At 42.7% G+C, this 22,749-nt stretch overlaps 1 protein-coding gene across 1 annotated transcript in view; it reads left to right on the forward strand.

Moving 5' to 3' along the window:
- SLC2A12 (solute carrier family 2 member 12) overlaps positions 1 to 22,749 on the forward strand; it is a 55,766-nt gene that overhangs the window by 28,622 nt on the left and 4,395 nt on the right. Inside the window, exons 3-4 of the mRNA XM_032407844.1 lie at positions 9,503 to 9,625; positions 13,770 to 13,902. Coding sequence (XP_032263735.1) covers positions 9,503 to 9,625; positions 13,770 to 13,902 — 256 coding nt within the window. The remainder of the gene's footprint in view (positions 1 to 9,502; positions 9,626 to 13,769; positions 13,903 to 22,749) is intronic.

A 22,749-nucleotide genomic window follows, 5' to 3' on the forward strand; every position in this document is an offset into this window, starting at 1 on the left:
TGACTCCCTGGCCTTGAATCCCAGCTCCAGGGTGTAGAACTTTGGGCAAGTCAATTCCTCTCTCAAGTTTTCAATTTCCTTATCTAGAAAATGGGGCAGTACTGTCTCCCTCACAGTGTAATTGTGGGGGCAAGTGAGGCAGTCTGTATACGACATTCCTAGTTTGGTGCCTGGTGTGCAGTATGGACTCGATACAGTTAGTTATTAGTGCTAATAAATGTCAGACTGTGGTCTACACATGACATGAACAGTTCTGATAATGCCAACCCTGACATCAGCAGGCATTTTGCTTAAGCCATGTCAGGACACACGGGAAGTGCTCCATGGCCCTAAGTTGAATTATGATCCCATGGTCCTCCTCACCTCCCTCCCACAGATCATTCCAGTTGGGTCAAGACTAAAAAGAATAGATTTGTGCTTTGAAATATAGTTTAATTCTGGATTACCTACAGTCAGGAGATATTCCTAGGAAACCAGACAAGTTTTATAGAAAGTCCTGAGGCATTGGGGAAGGGTGAAAGGTGTGATGTAGCCTGAGAAACACTCAAATGTCCACTCTTCTAAGTTGGTGCAACTAATTTAGACTATATGTCCTATGTACACACAAACTCTGTCTTTTTCACCATTGTTTCCTCCAGCCTAACCTAGGGCCTGGCCCACAACAGGGGCTCAATAAATATTTGTTGGATGAGTCAAAAAAGTGTTTCTGGAACTCTCTCAGCTTCTGTGACTAGGGGGAAGCTCTCTCTCTCTCTAGTTTGGAGTTGATGTATCCTGATCCCTCCGGTATGTATCTGAGTCAGTATATAGGGAATTAGAGATGAATGTATGGTGTGGGGAATTCCATGCACATTTGACCAAAAATTGTATCTGAATAAAGCTAGTCAATTGAGGACACAAAGCCATCTCCAATATTTGATGACCTAAGAAGGTTTGTGTTTTAAATTTCCTAAAATTAAGCCATTAAAAAATTTATAGTGTTAAACAAAATATTCATTTCCAGATTTCTATTTTTTTCTTCAAATACAAGACCCAGCCCTTCCCTAGAAAACAAAGATTGAGATGAGCAATATCATGGGATAATTTTTCATACCTTGGTTTAGTAATTAGATGTATTTAAACTTGACTCTTTACCAAAAAGCCTAAAGACAATTCCTTCACAGTTCTCCTAAGAGAAATATGTGAGAATCTGAACCTGGCATTTGGGGTTTGTTTTTGCTTATTTAATTAACATTAGAGTTTATAGAAATATTTCAATGGATTATCTCAGGCTTAACAATCCTATTAAATCCCTCAGATGTAAAAGGGCAGTCCATAGTTGATAACAGTAATAAAAGATCTTTGTAGAAAAATCATACCATAGCCACAAGTAATCACACTCTCAAGAACTGCAAACTGACTAATATTTTAGCCCACTTGCAAGCTAACAAGTTACCCTGTCACAGTTTTATGGATTTTGGAAAACAACATTAAGAGTTCTTGATCAGAGACAAAGGACAATTTATTACCCCCAGCAATAGCAATAGCCAGAATATCAGCACTGCCCCGTTTCCTCAAGCCCCAGTACCCACAGGGCAACATGAAGGGAACCAGATGACACGTGCACACACACTGGGTCATTTTTGAGAAGAGGAGCCCCAGGTATAGGGAACCCAAATCTTTTATAATAGACAGTAAGCCAGCCTGATTTCCTCCGTGGAAGAAGACATTATCTTTAATTTACTGGATACAGGAGATACTGTCTCTGTCTTCCAAGACTGTTTGTTATACAAACATCCTTAGAAAAACAGCCAGAACAAAAAAAGTCACTGCTTTTGCTCCTAAGACATGCAGAACTGCAAGGGATCCATGGAGAATTGTCTGTCAAGTGTCCTAAAAAGGCCACTTTTCGGTTTTAAATAACAAACTAGAATTTTTTTAAGGCTCAAAAACTGTGGAGTCTAACTTTTTGTTTGGTTTAGTTTTATGGAGTTTAGCCAGCTTTTTGGAGGATAGGTATCAGTAGGAAGCATAAGACTCATCTGCCGTAACATTTAAATTTAGATTTCATACCCAAATAACTCTAGCTCTTCAAAAAGAAATTGTTCATGTGATGTTTGCACAGCTAAAGATTTTGAGAATTCCAGGGATGTGAAACAGCAGGTTTTAATTTAGAAGTTTACTTAGCTGCTTTACTCCAAGATATGATGAATTTAGAACAGAGAAGCTTTTAGACCAGAAGTACATGCAATGTTTCAAAAAAGATTTCGATGTTCCTCATATTTTCTCCTAGACTCTAGGTCTTTAATATTCAGAATCATTGCAGTGAAAGGCATTTTTAGTGATCATCTTTTTTTTTTTCCTGCTATTCTTATGGGATAATTACATGCCTTTAGAGAAAAGGCATACTGCATAAATTATTATGCTTTCAATATGAGAGTTTCAGTATCAACTGTAGCCATTAAACAATCATATTCACCCACTTGTTTGTGATAAGTATAAGTTAAGTGTTAAGTGTATAAGTTTAAGATCTTTCATATTTTTCCTTTTAAATCTTAGGTTTTTTTTATCACCAATATTCCCATCCATACTGTTCCTTTTTTTTCCAATTAATGAAGTTAAAGGCCATTTTGATTGATGAAAGTGATGAGTTATTTGGTCCTCTGATGTTAACCATTAAAATAATGCAAAGTAAATAAAAATTAGTATCTGAATAGTTTTACAGTAAGTTCGCATCCAAGCAAAGGAGGAAAAACTTAAAGACATATGTGCCCTTACCTAATTAAATCCTATTTTCCTCTTTGGAGTCAGATGATGCAGCCGACCAGTACCTAATAGAACCAGTCTAAAAACCGCATTTTTGTAGCATGAGCACAACTCAACACAGTGAAATGACACCATCAATTCCGTTACCATGGGCAACTGTTCACATAAAACAACAGTGTTGAACTTTCCTCTCAGTCCTGTGCCCTTGAGAATTGTGAATATCAGACAGTAAAGACATTAAAGACACAGACTAAGGTTTAAACTATCTTAATAAACACAAGCATTCCTTTGTTACTTTATTGTTTTCCAGAACACAATGTTAAGAATTTTTCCAGGGAGCATTTGTAATATTAAAAACTGTAATACCTTTCTGATTAAAGTAAAGCATCAATCATCAAAAAAGTACAACATAACATTACATCTGAAGCATGACATTCCAGTTACAGTTTAAACAAGAAAAGGTTAATTTCTTGGAACTCCTTTTTTTTCCTCCAATTTGAATCCTAGTTCAGTGGTCTGAAAATTGGGATATTCATGCTCCTGGGGGTTCATTTTGCAGAGTACTGCTTCGAGGATACGTCAAAGAAAATCAGTTTCTTGATTTTCCGGAAAAATCTGTTTCCTACAATTTCTTCTTCCTCATCTCCCTAGTGATAATTGTCCTTCCACTTTAAGTGGAAGAAAGCACACCTATTATCCATTAGAAACTTATTATGATGATACATGTCCCAAATTATAAAAACCTCAGGAGCAGTAATCAAAAAGATAATTGGAAATATTGGTGTAGGTGTGGTATGGAAAAATGATTCTAATGACTAGATAATAATCCTTTCATAGGCCTAGATATTGCCAACAATTTGCTTTCAGCAAAATTAAAGGATGGGGCGCCTGGGTGGCTCAGTTGGTTAGGCGATTGCCTTCGCTCAGGTCATGATCCTGGAGTCCCTGGATTGAGTCCCGCATCGGGCTCCCTGCTCGGCAGGGAGTCTGCTTCTCCCTCTGACCCTCCCCCCTCTCATGTGCTCGCTCTCTCTCATTATCTCTCTCTCAAAATAAATAAATACAATCTTTAAAAAAAAAAAAAAATTAAAGGATGACCTAACCAAGTGATCAGCTGATATATCATTACAAATTACTTTTTTTGTTAATTCAAAGAACTGAGTGATTCTTGTATTATAAAATTTCTTCAACCCCCCCATCTTTTTTCATTATTCTTGAGGACAATAAATTTCATCTAAAGAGTAGAAATGTATCCTGTTAGTCTAGAAGTGACATTCACCCACACATACATAATAAAGAAAAAACTCCCTGACTGTTAAGAGAGGTTTCTTTCAATAAATTTCACTTTTCATATCTAATAGTTAATTCTAAAGATTTGTAATATATTTCTATAATTTTGATCCATTTTTTATTAATTATTGTGTTAACAGCTGAGAAAAAAATACCTAAAAATTCTTAGGGGAAATAAAACAACCCTAAAATTTCAGTTTATGGTAATTTTTTCCAGAGCACTTATGATGGAGTGATCAAAAGACTTTTAAGCTTAAAAATGCATTGAAAAAGGATAAAATACTGAGTTCAAGGTGAAAAACAATATAAAATTTACTTTAAGTACCTTATTCCTGTATTTTTTAAATGGATGATGATGAATATCAGATAGGTACGGTATTTCAATTCTACTGGAAATATTTAAAAGCATGAGAAGTGCTCTCTTTTATATGTTAGAGTTTATAATACAATAGAAAGTGCATTCTTTGCTATCATTTAAAGTTACAGCGAGAAGAAAGTTTGATGTTGACTTATAAATGAAAGAAAGTACTTAGTTTTTCAAATTATTTTAAAGGTTACACAGGCAAGAAAGTTTAAAGACCACCACCAGTAACTTTTTCTTATTCCCAACCAGTACTTGCTCACAAGAGTTTCATTATCAATTCTTGCATTTTTTTAAATTGATGGTTTTTCCATTGTATTCAATTTTCCCTAAAATGTTTTCAAAAAATCATTTCAGTTAGTGTTGACTAGAAATCATTAAGATAGAAAGATTGGGGAAAATTGAGGCTTTATTTCTTGGTTTTTCTTGAGGCTCTGCTTTTCTTGGTTTATGTAAGTAATACAAGATAATATTCTAGAATAAAATATTTACTTAGAAGAGGCGAGGCATGAGCAAAACTCAGAGAAACTGAGAAAGGGGAATATGAGAAATAAAAATAAAAACAAATAAAAGGGCGCCTGGGTGGCTCACTCGTTAAGCGTCTGCCTTCAGCTCAGGTCATGATCCCAGGATCCTGGGATCAAGTCCCACATCGGGCTCCCTGTTCGGCGGGAAGCCTGCTTCTCCCTCTCCCACTCCCCCTGCTTGTGTTCCTGCTCTTGCTATCTCTCTCTCTGTCAAATAAATAAATAAAATCTTTAAAAAAACAAAACAAAACAAATAAAAGCTATTGCATCATTGCTGATGTTGGAGAAGGTGGCCCATGGTGGAGTGTCTTTTTTTAAATGAAGCCAGGATTTAAACATCTGGTTGGAAGGAAATGGGCGTATTTCCCTTTCATATTCACATTTAAAGGATCTCTTGGCAGACAGAGAGCTAGGTGTGCCGTGTGCTGTTTGCATAGGCAATAAAAGCCATGGGATTTGGCTTCACTTTGGCAAAGTATGGAACACCGACTAGTCGGCAAATCAAGCTGTTGAGAATTCTGCCTCCAGAGTTGCTGGGAATTCTCTGGCAAGAGTTTAAGACCTCCGTGAATCCGTAAATCTTACAAACCTGGGGCTAGCATGCCAGGAGGGTGAAGAAGAGTTCAAGTCAAGGCAAGGCAAGGGCTTAAGTGACAGCCTCAGTGGCTTATATGGAGGGGGCAAGGATAAACATGGCAGGTTACCTACCCGTGGGAGGGCGAAGTCATCTGCACGGATTGCCCCTGCTAACCAAGCCCATGTCCTCCACGGCACACGGAGACACCTTAACATATTTGTCCTTCACGTCTTTTCATGACACTCTGTGCAACCATAAACATTGTCTGCGGATTTCATCTGGATCAGGCAAGTTCTGACGGGCAGCCTTGGTGATTTAATACCATGTGAAGTACAGGTGCCAATACTTGTGGGTAACTTATGTCCTGGCAAGTCCAAAATTTCCTCTATCCTTGCAGCACAGGGGAGGCCTTAAAGACATGCGCAGACTCGGACATTTCCAGAGGCACGTATTGCTGAGCTCGTCCTGGAATGGTGAGGCCGAAGTGGAAGGGTGGAGGTCAAGGAGGATTGTTTCGGGGCCTGCTACACAGTAGTGGAGGTCCTCACTGGAGAAGAGTTCACTACGTCTCTGAATACCCCCTGGATTCCTCACAAGCAAATAGCACAAGTCTATCATCAGGGCAGTGGAGAACCAGCACACCCCAAGAGGCTCCACTTCTTCACTGTGGTGGGTGGCAACAGGTTGACTTTTGGAGAAATGAGGCCATCTCATTAGAAAAGTCATCAGTGATTTGCAGAGGACTTCCACTTGTCACCGTAAATGTCAAAATATGAAATCCCCATGTGATGGTTTCCATCTCTGTGCTCTTGACTTAAGAGCTGAAACAGAGCTGCTCCATTTTTTCTGCTTTGGACCTTCCTAGCCCCTTTCCAGGGACCATGGAGGCCTGTCAGATTCTGGCATCATCTTGCTCCTAAGACGGCCCTGGGAAGACTCTGATCCTTTCAGTCAGTTTTATCTTGCAGCAAGGACCATCTTCAGAACTTGATTTCACTTTCTGGATTTGAAAATCTGTGATTTTAGGGTGCTGAAATCATTGTTAAAATAATATTCTCCTTATTTTTGACTTGACGGGCTCCTTATTGGGAGGCTGGACCATCCTTGTCAAAACACTTGTTAAATGCTACAACATCCAGTTGGTCAATATTAGATAAATCAAAGCATCAATTCTTGAATTCTTTCTATTAGATCAAGAAAGAAGTAGAAGCTTTCTGCAACACTACATTATTTTTGGAAACATCAGGTGCAAGATTTGACTGACAAGTTCTCATCAGAGATGGAGGGAAGTCTTTCTTTCTTTTTTGTTTTTTTTTTTAAAGATTTTATTTATTTTTGAGAGAGAGAGAGTGTACAAGCCGGGGAAGCAGCAGGCAGAGGGAGAGGGAGAAGCAGACTCCCCGCTCAGCAGGGAGCCCGAGGCGGGGCTCGATCCCAGGACCCTGCGATCATGACCCAAGCTGAAGGCAGATGCTTAACCGTCTGAGCCACCCAGGCACCCCGGGAAGTCTCTCTTTCAATGTTCAGTTCGTTGCTCACTGATTGGTTCAGCTGCCCATGAACCTAGCTCGGTGCTGAACTGAATGCTTGTCTAGGACAGGCTTTCAGTGAGGACTATGGGTCCTTTTAGGCAAGCCTTTGACAGCTCAGACTGAGTGCTTGTATAACTAGTGCTTTGTGAAACAGTCCTGTCTTCTTGTGGGTGATATCCACCACTTTCGGTAACGGCAAGATCAGCACATTCTCATCTGACGCCAACATGGGTCTGATCACCCCAGCAATGATTTTCCAAGATCCCACCAAATAATTCCAAGAGGTGGTTGTGGTGAAAGGTGGGGAAGGGAGGAAGGCGTTTCAGAGGTGATGAAGTGGGATGGAAGTAGATTAAGAAAACTTCTGTGAACTCATCTAGAAAAGAAAGAGTGACCCTTCCCCCACCTCCTCCTCATGGCTGCTAGAGCAAAAGATGATGAGAGATCCCCCACACCACTGTGATAGATACCAATGGCAGAAAGGGGCACAGGGGATTGGTCTGTGGCATAGATTATTTAACTTCAAAAGCATTGGATTTACATAATTTTATCTTGTATTTGTCCAAGGGCAGGTCATTACAAAGACTTCACCAGAACTATACAGCTGTCATTCTACTCAGAGCCAGATCCCCAGTCTCACAACACTCAAATACAAGGTTACCTGAGCACTGCACGGGGCTCATTAAGAGCAAAGTGATCCATGGGCGCCTGGGTGGCTCAGTTGGTTAGGCGACTGCCTTCGGCTCAGGTCATGATCCTGGAGTCCCTGGATCGAGTCCCGCATCGGGCTCCCTGCTCGGCGGGGAGTCTGCTTCTCCCTCTGACCCTCCCCCCTCTCATGTACTCGCTCTCTCTCATTCTCTCTCTCTCAAATAAATAAATAAAATCTTTAAAAAAAAAAAAAAAAAGAGCAAAGTGATCCTACCAAGGATATAATCTGCAAGAATCTAATACAGTTTTTTTTGGCGGGGGTAGGAAGTGGAGGGGAGGGATACAGAATTTTAATTTTGAATTCCCTATCAATTAGAACAATAACAAACACGTTCCTTTGTTACAATTATCTTCCATGCCCTAACGATAACCCTACATGGATTCACTTGGAAAAAGATAATCAAGAAAAAAGTGTTTCTCCAGCCCTCTGCTATAATTCAATTTATTTTTCTTACTTTAAAACAGCAGATTTACTACGAGCAGATGTTTTCCGTCCAGACCCTGATCTTGTCAGGGGAGGCGAGTTGTTAAATTAGAGGCACAGCTGACTCTCCCGATTCCCACATAGGCCACGCGAGTGGTGGCTGGCACTGTGGCCCTGTCCCCACTGCCTCTGCTGGGCTAGGACCCTGCAGCTGGTCTGTAGGTAACTGTTGTCTTTCCAGCACAAGGTGACTTTGCCAGCAGTGAGCCAGGGCTGGGGCAGCTCCTACGTCCTTCTTTCTTCAGAATCAAACGCTTATGCTCCACATTTACTTATTCATTAACAAATATTTATTGAGCCACCACCAAGAGAGCACCATGATTAACAAGCATGAGTTTCACGGACTCACTACTAGGACTCAGTGCCCCCTCCGCCACTTCTGAGCTCTGTGACCTTGGCAGATGATTAACTCTTGAAGCCTGAGTCTCTTCTATGTAAAGAGGGATAGTAGTAAGTTCCTGTCTTGGAAGATTTGGGGAGGATCATTGGAGGTAAGGTTCATAAGGTGCTCCGCCCCTTGTGAGAATGCGTAGCTATTTTATTGGGCACGCTGGGCTTGATGGGCGGTAAGCAGAAGACAAGTGAGTTCTAATCCCATCAGGCAGGCCCTGTAATGTTCCCTGTCACTCTCAGATAATAAAAAGTGCTCTGATCAGTTTTGGTGCTAACAAGAGTCTCCTTTCAGAAATTCACACATTTCGTCAAGTATAATAATCAAATTTCGGGGCTTGGTTTAATTCAGAGCTGCTGTCCACTCAGCTTGCCCACGGTCAGGAAGAGCGGGTGGGAGCAGGGAGAGTAGCGGGCCTCCTTCCCCTTGTCTTCCTGGCTCCATTTCTTACCCACTCATTAGCTGTGATGTCGGACTTCTCCAAGGGAAGGGCCAGGACCCACAGCAGGGAGAGCCTGGGTCTAGCGCTGAGGCTCTGTGCTTGGCAGAGGTCCAAAGCTGCCTCTCTCATTGCTCCCTGGCAGGTGACCCAGCCACCGCCTGTCCCGCTTGCATTCTCAGGCCTCTGTCATACACCCCTCCTTCTAGGATTATTGTCAGGCTCTGTCAGTATTTCTCCTGAATCCTTTCTCACTTGGCTGGTGATGAGAAGGAAGCGCATTTCTCTCCCCTCCTGCTGAGGAAGGACACAGCCCTGCTCTCCAACCACAAACCACGTAGGCCTGGGGCAGGGGGCAGGGTGCAGAAGGCAGAGGGCAGAGGGCTGGCCCTCAGTTTCAATGGGTTTTTGATAATTTTGCTGCCCCCCCTTCCCTTTCTTCTAGTGCCCTGGCTGCTACTGAGCGAGATTTTTCCTGGTGGAATTAGAGGACGAGCCATGGCTTTAACTTCTAGCATGAACTGGGGCATCAATCTCCTCATCTCTCTGACATTTTTGACTGTGACCGGTAAGGACTCATTGTTTTCCTCTAACACCTTTTGTGCTCTTAGGACAAATGTGAGGGAAGCACACTCACCTAAAGATCATTTTACTGTGGACATGTTCAAAACATTCAAAAGTAAAAAGAAGGTACCTGATGTACCGACCACCCAATTTAATCATTCTTAATTCCTTTTTAACCCCACCTGCTCTTTCCCCAAGTTATTTTGAGTCACATCCCAAACGTGATGCCATTTTGTCTATAAAATTTCCACATGGACCTCTAAAAGATAAGACATTTAAAAACTCTACCTGCAATATCATGATCAAGCCTAAAGATGTTAATAGTAATCCCTTGGTATCAAATATCCAGTCTGTCTTCCCATTCTTCCAATTGTCTGATAATTATTTTTTTATACTTTGCTTGAATCACGATCCAAAAACATAACTCACAGTTGATTGACATGTCTCTTATAATTTGTAGGTTGCATCTTCATTTCTCCCTCTTCCTCCCCATCTTTATATTTGTAATGAAGAAATGGGGTTCTCTGTTTCATAGGGTTTTTCCCATGCTGGGTTTTGCTGATTATAGTCCTATCACATGACCTTCTGTCCTTTGTGTTTCCAGTGAACTGCTATTTAGGTCTAGAGGCTTGAGCAGATTTAGATTTTTTCATTTGTTTGTTTGTAAACTCCTTCACAGATGATGGCATACGTCCTGCCACAAAGGTGCATCCTATCTGTCTGTCTCCCACTTTGTCATGTAGGCTTCTGTGAGGATCATCGCCCAGATCCGTTATTTGCATTCCATCATTCCTTCTAAATTTGGATCATAGCTTCTACTTCTCTAAGGAGAAGTTTCTTTTCCTTAGTTATTTGCCTGCCCTGAAGTATGAATCAAAGAAAAAAGGCAAGAGAAATGCTTGAAACTTTCTCTTTATTTTCTAGTTTCCCAAGTAATGAGGTAGTTCCCCAGCACCCTCCAAAAGTGACCAATGAGCTCTTTCCTTTCTTTCCTCTTTCCTTCATACATGTATATGATATAAATATTAAATAATACATACAATATATAAATTTGGAAAAGTGGACATATACTCAAAAAGGTATATATCTATAGCACTTCTGAGTCTTATCAACCACTTTTTTTTTTTTTTTTGAGTACATCTACTTCTGGAAATTAACTTTTGGAGTTATTAATTAAGCATGGTTTGGGTTTTTACATAACATTTTAAATGTTTATGTCCCATATTTTTAGAAACGGACCAAGATTAAATAAAACAAAGGCACTGGTTATTAGCACCAACCATACCTATCCTACTTAGATCACATGCATAGACCTGTGCCTTTTACCTTCACACACACACACACACACACACACACACACACACACACACACACCTTTATCTGCTCTTTGATGTGGAAAAGAGAAATATAAAAGAAAAAAATGGGGTGAGCACAGCATAATGTATAAACTTGACGAATCACTATGCCGTACACCTGAAACCAACGTAACATTGTGTGTCAACTAGACTTAACATTTTTTTTAATTAAAAAGTAGAAGAAAGAGTGGAAATGATCAGGGGTGGAAAAAGAGGACACAAATCTCTGGGAAGGATGGCTAACGTATAGGATGAGCTAATGCACATTCAGAAGTTCTCCTGCACTTAGAACAAATGCTGGGAAAGCATTTTCACTTAAAAATCCTGGAATGAACCTGTAGATGACATTCCATTGGACTAAGCTTGAAATTCGGTACAGGTTTCTCCCACTATTTGAAACTAGAACGTCTCTAGGAAACCTTCCATGAGCCAAGATGGCATGAAGGAGAAAAGCAGCTACACTTCCTGAGGGCAAAAATCCTCTTTGGATTTCTCTCCGCAAAAACCGGTACTAAGTAGGTCTTTCAGAAAAGCAAAGTGGCATAACGCAAACTTGCCCAACGCAGGGAAGTACTTACTTTCAAAATCTGTACTTACTTTCAAAAATCAATTTTCCAAGTAGAAGACGTAACGGTTCCGCTTGGCAGCAAGCCCTTGGACACCAGCCTTTTTCAGTGCAACTTCAGCAGGATCAATAAAAGCAGAGTGTTCCGGGGAAACCAGCTCACTGGGCAGTGGTCATGATGCAGCTGCATTGCGCTCAGCTCTGAGTAAAGTATTTTAAGAGGATTGTTTGGATCTTTTCAGAGCGTTGCCGTGTGTCCATCGTGGGAGGGCACCCGGATGGGCATGGGACCTGTGGTCTGTGCGGAACGGTTGCAAGAGTTCAGGGTGTTTGGCTGCGGCGAGAAGGTGCTCAGGGGAGGCGGGGGGGGGGGGGGGGGGGGTGGGGAGGGGGGTGCACACAGATATCTGCACAGCTGTCGGCTGGTGTGCTGTCATGAAGAAGGGATGGAGAGCGGACCCGGAGGGCAATGCAGAACCTCTGAGCTGAAGCTCCCGAAAGGAAGACTTGGACTTCAGAATCACGGAGGAAGACCTTGGTAAGACGCAGGGCCAGCCCACCACGCAGTGAGAATCTCCGAAGGGGTGAGCTCCCTATTACTGGAAGTACTCAAACAGGACAGAGGACAGGTTTGATGAGGTGACCTTTTGTTTTGTTTTGTTTTTTCACTTTCTGTATCCTGGTTTTCTGTCCCCGAGAGGAAAGGAGGACCATTTCTACAAGCACTTTATTAAGCACTCTTTGGCAAAAGCCTGTGCCCGCAGCAAGAAAAGCACAGAGGGATGGGGCTTTAATTAAAACTGCCAAAAGAGCTGTCGTGCTGTCCCTTCTTCCCGCTTCTCCTCACCTCAGCACAACGGACGGACAGGTGGTTAATATGCTTAGTTCTTTCCATGCTGCATCCACCACACTGCCTCACTACAGAACCGCTCGGTCAGTTCTCCTGATTGACCAGTGGGGACTGGTGGCTGCAGCCGTGAAGGGCTGTGTGCATGGTTTCTGGCTGCGGTCAGTCTGAGCCTGCGTTTGTGAAGAGCCAGCTTCTTCCCCGCTGCTCCCCGCCGGGCTGGACTGCCCGCTCCCGGGCTGAGCCCCTCCGGGCTGGACTGCCCGCTCCCGAGCTGAGCCCCTCCGGGCTGGACTGCCCGCTCCCGAGCTGAGCCCCCCAGGGCTGGACTTCCTGCTCCTGAGCCGCGGGCAGCACAATGCACATGGCAGGCTCCGGTGCATTGGGGGCCATCTCTCGCCACTTCATGTGCCTTGACCTGGGTCAGGAACTGCGAAAGGACTGTCCCTTTGGCTAGAAGTGGCCCTACGCTGGCCGGCGAGATCCAGCAGTGCCTGAGGGTGTGGCTTCTTGATGATGACTCTTAGCAAGCGAAAGCCTTTCCAGAGAACTGTTAGCACTTTTTTTCTCTGAATCCAGGAGGAAGCATTACAAACACGCTGCCCACTACTAAAAGGAAATATGGCCAACATGAAATGATTTATTTGAATAATCAGGGTAAAGAAGGGTGAACTCATTTCAAGAAAAGTGCATCTGTGTCAGTGTCTTTAAAAATGTCCACCAAATAGGGGCGCCTGGGTGGCTCAGTCGTTAAGCGTCTGCCCTCGGCTCAGGTCCATGATCCCAGGGTCCTGGGATCGAGCCCCGCGTCGGGCTCCCTGTTCAGCGGGAAGCCTGCCTCTCCCACTCCCCCTGCTTGTGTTCCCTCTCTCTCACTGTGTCTCTGTCAAATAAATAAATAAAATCTTAAAAAAAAAAAAAATGTCCACCAAATAGAAACCAAACTGCTACAGCCATGACTCCCGAGGGGGGCCCTGTGAGGATGAGGAACCAGAGGAAATATTTTACCTTCTGCTTTCTATGCTTCTGTGTCATTTAAGGTCGTTTTATTTTTATTTTATTTTATTTTATTTTACTTTATTTTGCAATGAGGATGTATATTACCATTTTGAAAAAAGAAAGCATGCTCATGAAGAAGATGGCATTGGGTTTACATTGTGATAGTCACAAGGCTTTAACAGAGAAAGCTGAGGTAGTCTGTAAAAAGGAAACTTACAGAGGTTGGCTATATTTTTAATTTGTGGTTGCCATTTCCCAGGATCCTACCAGCATGTTTGAAAATACACACGTTTTTATATATGCCCCAAGAATCAGCTGTCCACACAATGGGGTCAAAGCAACACAAAACACATTTTTAATCGGTCTCTTTTGTCCTTTGTAGATCTCATTGGCTTGCCGTGGGTGTGCTTTATATATACAATCATGAGCCTGGCATCCCTGGTTTTTGTTGTTGTGTTTATACCCGAGACAAAGGGATGCTCTTTGGAACAAATATCAGTGGAGCTGGCAAAAGCGTAAGTATTATGTTCACGCTGTCCCAACAATGCTCTGGTCAAAAAACTGCAGTTTTATAATTCAACCGAATAATGATCCAATATCTGAAATTATTTCAGGATATTCCCTTTGGCGTGAAACTGTATCTCAAAACATAATTTCAGTTTTTATGCCATGTGATGAACCTTGGTGACTAAGCTAAGGAATTAGAACAACCAGTGCTTTCTAACAGGTGAATCTTGCAAAGCTTTTTTCAGTAATGTTCAAAGAACCCCTCTCATCTCTCTGGGTCCCCTGCGCAGGAGGGCTTTTTTGTTTGGGGTTTCAGGTAAGTCTTGGAATGTCATGCTCAGCCTGTGCCAGAACCATGGGCCTCCTTCCTCTCTCACCGTGTAGGTCGTCCTTAAGCCCTAACCACCTATGAAGGCTCAGATGATCAGGAACACCCTTGGGTTTAAATGACTGCCATTATTCCAAATATGGCATAATCAAAATGAGTTTCAGAAAGATAAAGAGTTTCTTCTGTGGATAGCAGCTAGAAAGTTGGTTAAATACATTTCACGGAGAGAGATTGTTTAAGCAGCTTAATTTTGATGTGGGCTGTAGAAAACTCTTTCCTTTTGGTAACAGAACTCAGAGCTCTATGTGCTGATGAACTGCGGGGAAGGAGGTGATGCGCAGGGGCCCGGAATGAAGTGGAATTTGTTCTTCTTCCTAAGATTAATTCATTATACTTGAACATGTAGGGATACTTGTTCTTGCATTTTAATGGGAGGGTGCTCCTTATTTACAGTTTGTGAATTTCTTCTAAAAACACTTTCAATGGGCCAGAGAGAAATGATTGCTGTAGGAACTATGGGCGCAGTGATTCTTCGGCGTTTATCTGAAGGAAGAATAAACCTGTGAGGTGATTTGATGGTCGCTATATGTGGACATATTTATTTATACTAGGATTTGGAAAACTCCCACTTTGTATTTTATACACTTAGAAGTGGTTTGCATTTTTTAAATATTTCACTTTAGCAAGCAGAAAGACTTTTCTCTTAATTCAAACTGTGAGTTAAATATCAAGTTGTAGGGTTAATTTTTAATATAGATAAGGCCCTGTTTTTTAAAAATACAATGAAAATGAAAGTCATTCATTTATGAGGAAGCATAATTGTCAGGAAGGTGACTGGACCCTTGGCCTGATCAGCACATTGCCTGGCTCTATGCAAGTTAAAGCCAACTGACTTGGTTTCTCGGAAAGCACAGAATCTGAACAAGACTATTAATTACTGATACATGATTCAAATAACTAAGAGCCTCAGACCTTGGTAACTCCATGCATTCATCTGGAGACTTGATTCAGATCAGGGCCTTTTCCAGGACTAAGATGCCAGGACACTAAAGACTTCCAAATCTGCTGTCCAGTCTTCATTTCTCATTCTGCCCTACTATGCGTGTTTCCCATCAGCTGCCTGTTTACGTGTGACACGCCATCCCCACATGTCGTGGTTTAAAATACACGACTTCCCATTTCCCAGGATGCTTTGGTTTGCCTGGGTGGTGCTCCTGCTCATTCCGCCTGGGCGCCCTCATGGGTCTAAATCAGCAGGAGGGTCAGTCAGTCTGGACGGTGTAAGAGAGCCTCACCCGCGTGGATGAGAGTGGGTGCTGACTCGGTGGGGCACTTCTGTTGTTCTCCACGGGGTCTCGGCCTCCAGCAGGCTAACATGGCTTCCTCACATGGCAGACTCTAGGCAACATTCCAAGGCTGTGGAAGCAGGAGCTATAAGGCCCTGTGAAGTGTATGTTCTAGAAGTCACACTGCAGTACATCCATTACTTTCCGATACCCTACAAGTCCCGAGGTCAGCCCAGCACCAAGGGGTGTAGAAATGGACTTACTCTCTTGATGGGATGAAGGACACAAATTTTTTTTTTTTTTTTTTAGTCACATTTAATCTACCACCCCTACTCTTTCTTAAAATTCTCTTTTAGCTCCCATGAAACAATTTTCTTTCCTGGAATCCCTCCTAACTCACTGGCACTTATCCCTTTATCTTTCCTTGTATTCCTACATTCTAATTACCATTGAAGATTTAGCCCAACATCCTTATACCTTAAAAGACAATGCAAATCCTCATCTGTGAAGTCCTGCATAAACTTAGCCCTGGAGAGCATTTCTTTCTCCTGGATTTTTAATATTTTCTAGTCCCATTTTCTTCTTTACTGCCTTAGCTGAGACTCTACTGGTTTCACCTCCTTAACTAAGTTACAACATTTTGGTTTCCAGGAATGGTCTCTGCCCATTATCCTTCCTATGGAACAATATTAATATTAATATTAATTAATATTAAGCTATACAGTGTCTAGCTTAATATTGATTCCTAGCAGATGATCAAAAAGTATTCAGTGCTCAATTTGATAACTTGTGAATGAGGCCAATGCTGAATTCATTGTGTGTGGGGGGGATTAGATCATGGATAATGGTGTAAAGCACAACACACTTTGATCCGTGGGTCATAGGATGTGATTTAATCTACAGTCTAATACAGCCTTTGCAAGGGGAGGAGGAAGAGATATGTGGGCAGGTAAGTGAGACATTCTGGCTTTTCCACACCACTCCCTTCCCCACCACTTCAGATGTTATCTATTCAACTCTTTTTTGACCATCTATTAGGCACCAGGCACTGTATTAGGAAAGAACTGAGGATATATTGGGGCATCTGGGTGGCTCAGTCGGTTAAGTGGCTGCCTTCGGCTCAGGTCATGATCCCAGGGTCCTGGGATCGAGCCCCACATTGGGCTCCCTGCTCGGCGGGAAGCCTGCTTCTCCCTCTCTTACTCCCCCAGCTTGTGTTCCCTCTCTCGCTGTGTCTCTCTCTGTCAAATAAATAAATAAAATCTTTAAAAAAAAAAAAAAAAGAACTGAGGATATAGGCGACAAGGAGTCCCTAGCCTCTTTCCTTCAGGAGGCAGGCAAGAAAACAGACCACTGCAAATATTTATCGTTGTTGGCAAGCACAAAGGAAAATCACATATATTGGAGGATGTCATTTATAAAATAATCCTGAAAGAGATAATACCAAAGCAGAATCCTCAAGGAATGATCTGGGCAAAGAGGAGTATGTGGGAGTCAGAGGATAATCACACGCAGAGGCCAGTATACTCACTGGTGGGGTCTGAAGAGGATGGGTTCTGGGTTGGGGATTGAGAGATGAGTCCAGAGTGCAGGGTAGAGAGCAGTCAGGAAGGGTCTCGTCCGTCTTCATAAAGAATTTGGATTTTATGCTGAAGGCAGTGGGGTACATTTAAAACAATAGGGCAGGGGGGAAAAGTTACCCAATTTTTAAAGGAGGACTCTGGCAAAATATAGAGATTGGAAGGGGGGCTGCTGAATGAGGGAGACCAAAGGGAGTTTGCTGAAGAAATTGGATGGAAAACTATGGAGCTGAATGGCGTGCAGAGATGGAATGAAAAGACTCGGAGCTGGATTGGAAAAGACGGTTGAGGAGAAAGAGAAAATTGGGATCTTTCTCGAGCCTAGAGAACTAACCCCATATACAATGGGGACAACCACCGAAGTAAGATGAGGAGGAGAAAGAGCAGGTTTGGGAGGCTGGAGTCTGGTGGGGGTTCAGGGGCCACACTGAGTTCAGGTCGTGCATACTGACTGTGAGGTGCCTATGGGACATGTGAGTGGAAGGGAGAAAAGACCAGTGTACGTTGGAAGCTGGTCCTCAGCACATCTGTGAGTGCCTATGTAAGCCGGGGCAGATCCACGTTTTGTGGAGCCTAAGCTTTTGAGGGCCCTGTTTAAGAAAAAAAAATGCAAATTATGAATACAAAATTAGATGTGACTACGTGGGTCTTGGAAGAGGCTGTGAAGTGAGGGGCCCCGGGCTGCAGTGTCATTAGTCTTATGGTAGGTCCTCCTTGTGCACATGCACTTTTTAACTACCTGTTTATTAGCTGGGGGAGTGAAATTCCTTTAAAAATAAAGGGTTGTTAAAATTCTTGTGAACAACACTAACTACAAAGTTGAGGCAGGGAGAAAGCAATTATGAGTGAGCTGAACGGAAAGAACGACCTACTCTATTATCACCCCGATCACGTTCTTTTTCAAAAAGTCTAACTTGAAACTGGAATGAATGTTTCGGAATTAAGGTTAAGAAACTTTTAGATCTATTTTTCCTATGGGGCTGTCGGAATGTATCAAACTGCAAACCAAGTAAAAATTTGAGGACAAAACTTAAGAAAAGCCAATCATTCTATCTAGTAGAGCCCCGGAATAAGACCTTCCCTAGCAACCTATGATTTGGCTATCTAAAACGCAACAAAACTTACTCATTCAGAAATGGGGTGGGGAAAGAATCTGTCTAAATTAGTAACTTTGAATTATGAAATGTTTTTGAAAGAAACACATTTCTGTTACTTTTGAGTCATGCAGTTATTCAAATTTAAATCCAAACCTCTAGTCATAAACTGCAAAGGAAGGGAAATCCAAAAGCCCAAATACTGGCAACCCTAGACGGGTGCTGGGTGTTGAAGAACAAGAGCAGATACGAGGTCTGATGCAGAGAATTATAAAAGATGAGGGCGCAGAATAATCCTGCAGGTGAAACTCCCAACAGCAGTGAAGGTACCTACTAAGGTGTGTGTTGTGAGGCAGAGAGGAAACAGTTGTTTTTGGAAAACTGACTGACTCCTATTTCTGTAGTACTATAGGATATAAATATATATATATATATATATATTTTAGATTTTATTTATTTATTTGAGAGAGAGCGAGTGAGCACAAGCAGGGGGAGGTGGCAGAGGGTGAAGGAGGAGAAGCAGGCTCCCCGCAGAGCCGGGTGATGAGGGGCTCCATCCCAGGACCCTGGGATCATGACCTGAGCTGAAGGCAGACACTTAACAACTGAGCCACCCAGACGCCCAGCAAAGGCTTTTATTTATTTTTTATTTTTTTAAAAGATTTTATTTATTTATTTGACAAGACAGAGACACAGCAAGATAGGGAACACAAGCAGAGGGGGTGGGAGAGGGAGAAGCAGGCTTCCCGCGGAGCAGGGAGCCCGAAGCAGGGCTCTATCCCAGGACCCTGGGACCATGACCTGAGCCGAAGGCAGACGCTTAACCGACTGAGCCACCCTGGTGCCCCCAAAGGCTTTTAAAGTGGAAATGTAAGTAGCCTGAATCGTGTTAGCTGGCTAAAGTATGTATGGAGTAGGTATGTTAAACAAGGTTCCCTGGAGGGAAATGTCAGAGACAAAAATAAAAAGGAAGATAAAATACGTAATGGTATTGAGAAGGTATCCAACTAGCTAAGTACATGCGGGGCCTGCGGAAAGCCCAAGGGAGCTTGCTGGGACACAGAAGCTGAAGTGAGCTCAGAGACTGTGTTAAGGGAGTCTTCACAAATTTAGGAGTTAATGAAAAGAGTGAGTCCAATTTTGTCACCAGGGGAAGAGAGAGTCCTGACTTGCATATCCCAATGACTTTCTAAGGAGGAAGAAAGGAAACGACTTCTAATGTGAAATTAACTTCTAAGGTGATACTACATGTAGCTTAACATTTTCCTTTCTCATGTTTGGCGTTCGGTTCTTTTACTTCCATTTCTGCAAGCCCGAGAAAACAACCTTCTTCCAAGGTTGTTAAGTTTCTTATAAAATAAACAGTGACTCAGCTGAGAGGTCAGAGAAGATTTCAGCAATAATGTAATTTGAAAGGATTTTATTTTGAACTTCTGCCCTGCCAGTGACAAACTCAAAATGGGGTGTTGGCCATATTTGCTATTTCAGCTGTGACTTTTATGCTTTTTCTTATTTTTGGAAATATTTTAGTTCTGAGACTTAGGTTAGTTTTTACTTCTAGTAATTTATTGTACGTGGTCATTCCTTCCTTCCTTCATCCAAACTCACTTGTTCGAGAAATATTTACTGAGCATCTAGGAGTATGTGCCAGGCACCCACTGTTCAAGGTGCTATAGCCACATCACTCAGCGAGCAAAAATGCCCCGGGAATTAAGACATGCCGATAAGATAGGGAGTGATTACGAGGCTACTTCTGATCGGGTGATCTGAGAAGGTTATTCTGAGAGGTAACACTTAGGATAAAATCTGGGTGACAATAAGGAGCCAACAAAGACAGGGCAAAGGAGAAGTGGAGCAGAGAGAACAGCTAGCACAAAGGCTAATCCGAAACACACCTGACCTGTTCCAGGAACAGCAAGGCCAGGAGGCTGAAATCTGTGAGATTTAGTTAGAAAGTTGGTAGAGACTAGCGTGCAGAGCCCTGCAGGCCAGCAAGTTTGGATTTCATTTTTTTTTTTTTTTTAAGATTTTTACTTATTTGAGAGAGAGAGCACTAGCAGGGTGTGTGTGGGGGGGTGTAGCAAAGGGAGGGCAGAGGGAGGAGCAGACAACCTCCTGAGCAGGCAGCCTGGATCATGACCTGAGCGGAAAGTAGATGCTTAACCTTAACCGACTGAGCCACCAGGTGCCCCTTGGATTTCATTCTAAGTGCAATGGGAAGCTACTAAAATGTTTTAGCAGGGAGTGACGTGAGCTGATTTACATTTTGAGGTGTCCCAAGTGAGCCTCTGCAGTCACACAGCTGAACATGGCTGAGAAGGCACCTAAGCGCAGTGTTGGGTTTTTCTCACTTTAAATCGTGATCCTTGGGGTCGCCTGGCTGGCTCAGTCGGTTAAGCATCTGCCTTCAGCTCAGGTCATGATCCCAGGGTCCTGGGATGGAGTGGGCTCCCTGCTCAGCAGGGAGTCTGCTTCTCCCTCTTCCTCTGCTCCTCCCCCCCTGCTTGTGCACGCGTGCTCTCTCTCTCATCTCAAATAAATAAATAAAAAAAAATCATGATCGTTGACCTCAAGTGGCCTTCAGTGCTGCCTGGCAGTCACATATGTCCCAGGCCTATTAACTGCTTATCTCCTAGACGACTGCTCCATTCCACCTTCTCTCTCTGGAAACCTCCCCACCTCCTTAGCCCTGTTCACTCCCACTGATGACCTTGTCTCTGACTTCACCGAGGAAGTAGACACAATCAGAAGGGAACTTCCATAACCTTACACACCAACCCACACATTAGTGTTTGTATCTAAATACACCGTCATCCTTCTGGGTTCTGTTAGTTACATCATTCCTATGTGAGGCCAACCACTTCATGCTCTTCCCCATCCCTTTTCCAGGACATTCTCCAACAGTTTTCTCTGCTCAGCCTGGCATCATGCACATTTTACCTCTCTACTGGATCTCGACTTCTCACCAGCATGGAAATCGTGTGATTCTCCCCCCTGCCCCCCATCTTAAAAAAAAAGGAAATGGTCTTGATTCCATTTTCCCCTTTAGCTTGTGCTGTTTCTCTGCTACCATTTATAGCAAAGTTCTGGAATATTCATTGTCATCAATTCCTCTTTCTCCATTCTCTCATGAACCTGCTCCAATGAGACTTTTATGGCTATAACCCTAGTGAAATTGCTCTAACATCCCAGTGACCTCTACATTGCTAAACCCAGTGGTCAGTCTCATTCCTCATCTTAATGGCTAGCGTGGTAATCATCCCCAGAATTGGACTGAGGTGAGCATGACCTCCTTCCTGAAATACTTGTTTCTCTGCCTTCGGGGACCCGCCTCCTGGTTGTCTCCTGTCAGTCACTCCTTCAGCATCCTCTGCTGGTTCCATCTTATCTTCCCACTATTTTAAAGTTTTTGTGCCCTAAGGTTTAGTTCTTAGACCACTTCTCTATCAGCCTCACTGGCTTATTGATCTCAGATAAAGTTATTCAATGAATGAATGAATTGGATATATGAGTAAGGCAATGAAGTAGTTAGGATGACACTTAAATTTTTAGCCTGAGAAATTGCATGGATGGTAAGATAGGGCAGCCAGAAAGAGAACTAGGTTTCAGGGATGGAGAGATGTTTTAGATATATTCATTTTGAGATGATCATTAGGAAACACTTATTTTCACTTGTCTTCTGGAATATCACACTTCCCTGCTTTTCCTCCTATCTCATTAGTCACTCCTTGGTCTCCTTTGCTTCTTCCTTCCCCTCCTCTACACCTTTAAATACAGTAGTGCCCAGGACTCAATCCTTAGATCTGTATCTATATTCACTTCTTAAGATCTATCCCAAAGGCATTATAAGCCATAAAATGAGGACTCCCAAATGTATAGCTCCAGGGTTTGGCCCTTTTACCTTTCAAATTTCCAAATCTGCTTACTTAACATCTTTGGTTGGAATGTCTAATAGGCATCTCTAGCTTAACATGACCTACACAGAACTCTTAATTCTCAGTCCCACTCACCCAAATGCACACACATTCCTCCGCAAACCTTCTGCCTGGGGGTTGTGGGGAGGGGCTCCTCAGGCCAGACGCTTAGGATTCATCCATGATAATCCCTACACCTCACATCTGTACTAAATCTTGTTAAATCTGTTAACAAAACACACCATGAACCTGACCCTTTCAACTAGTGCCATGCTCAGTCCCAACCACCATCTTTTCCTTGGACTAGACTAACCTCTACACTGGTCTTCCAGCCCCTGCACCCTCCAGTCTATCCTCGATACAGCAGTTGATCTTTTAAAGATGTCATTCCTCAACTCAAAATCCTGTGGTTCAAATTACACAAATCTAAGCTCATCTCGTCGTTCATGTGTTAGCCATGATCTGACTTTTCTGGAAACAGTGCTTCCAGTTCTTCACAGGGTTTCCTCCTTATCAGTTTCTGATCAAATGTCACCTCTTTAGAGTGGTGCCAGCAGTATGATAGCCACCTCCCACCCGACTGTTTTCATTCTTCTTTCCTCTCCATTTTTCTCATTAGCACTTTTAATAATTGAAATTATATGCTTATATAC

Source organism: Phoca vitulina, unplaced genomic scaffold (assembly GCF_004348235.1).
Source record: "Phoca vitulina isolate PV1807 unplaced genomic scaffold, GSC_HSeal_1.0 scaffold9, whole genome shotgun sequence".
In the NCBI taxonomy this organism is placed as follows: domain Eukaryota; kingdom Metazoa; phylum Chordata; class Mammalia; order Carnivora; family Phocidae; genus Phoca; species Phoca vitulina.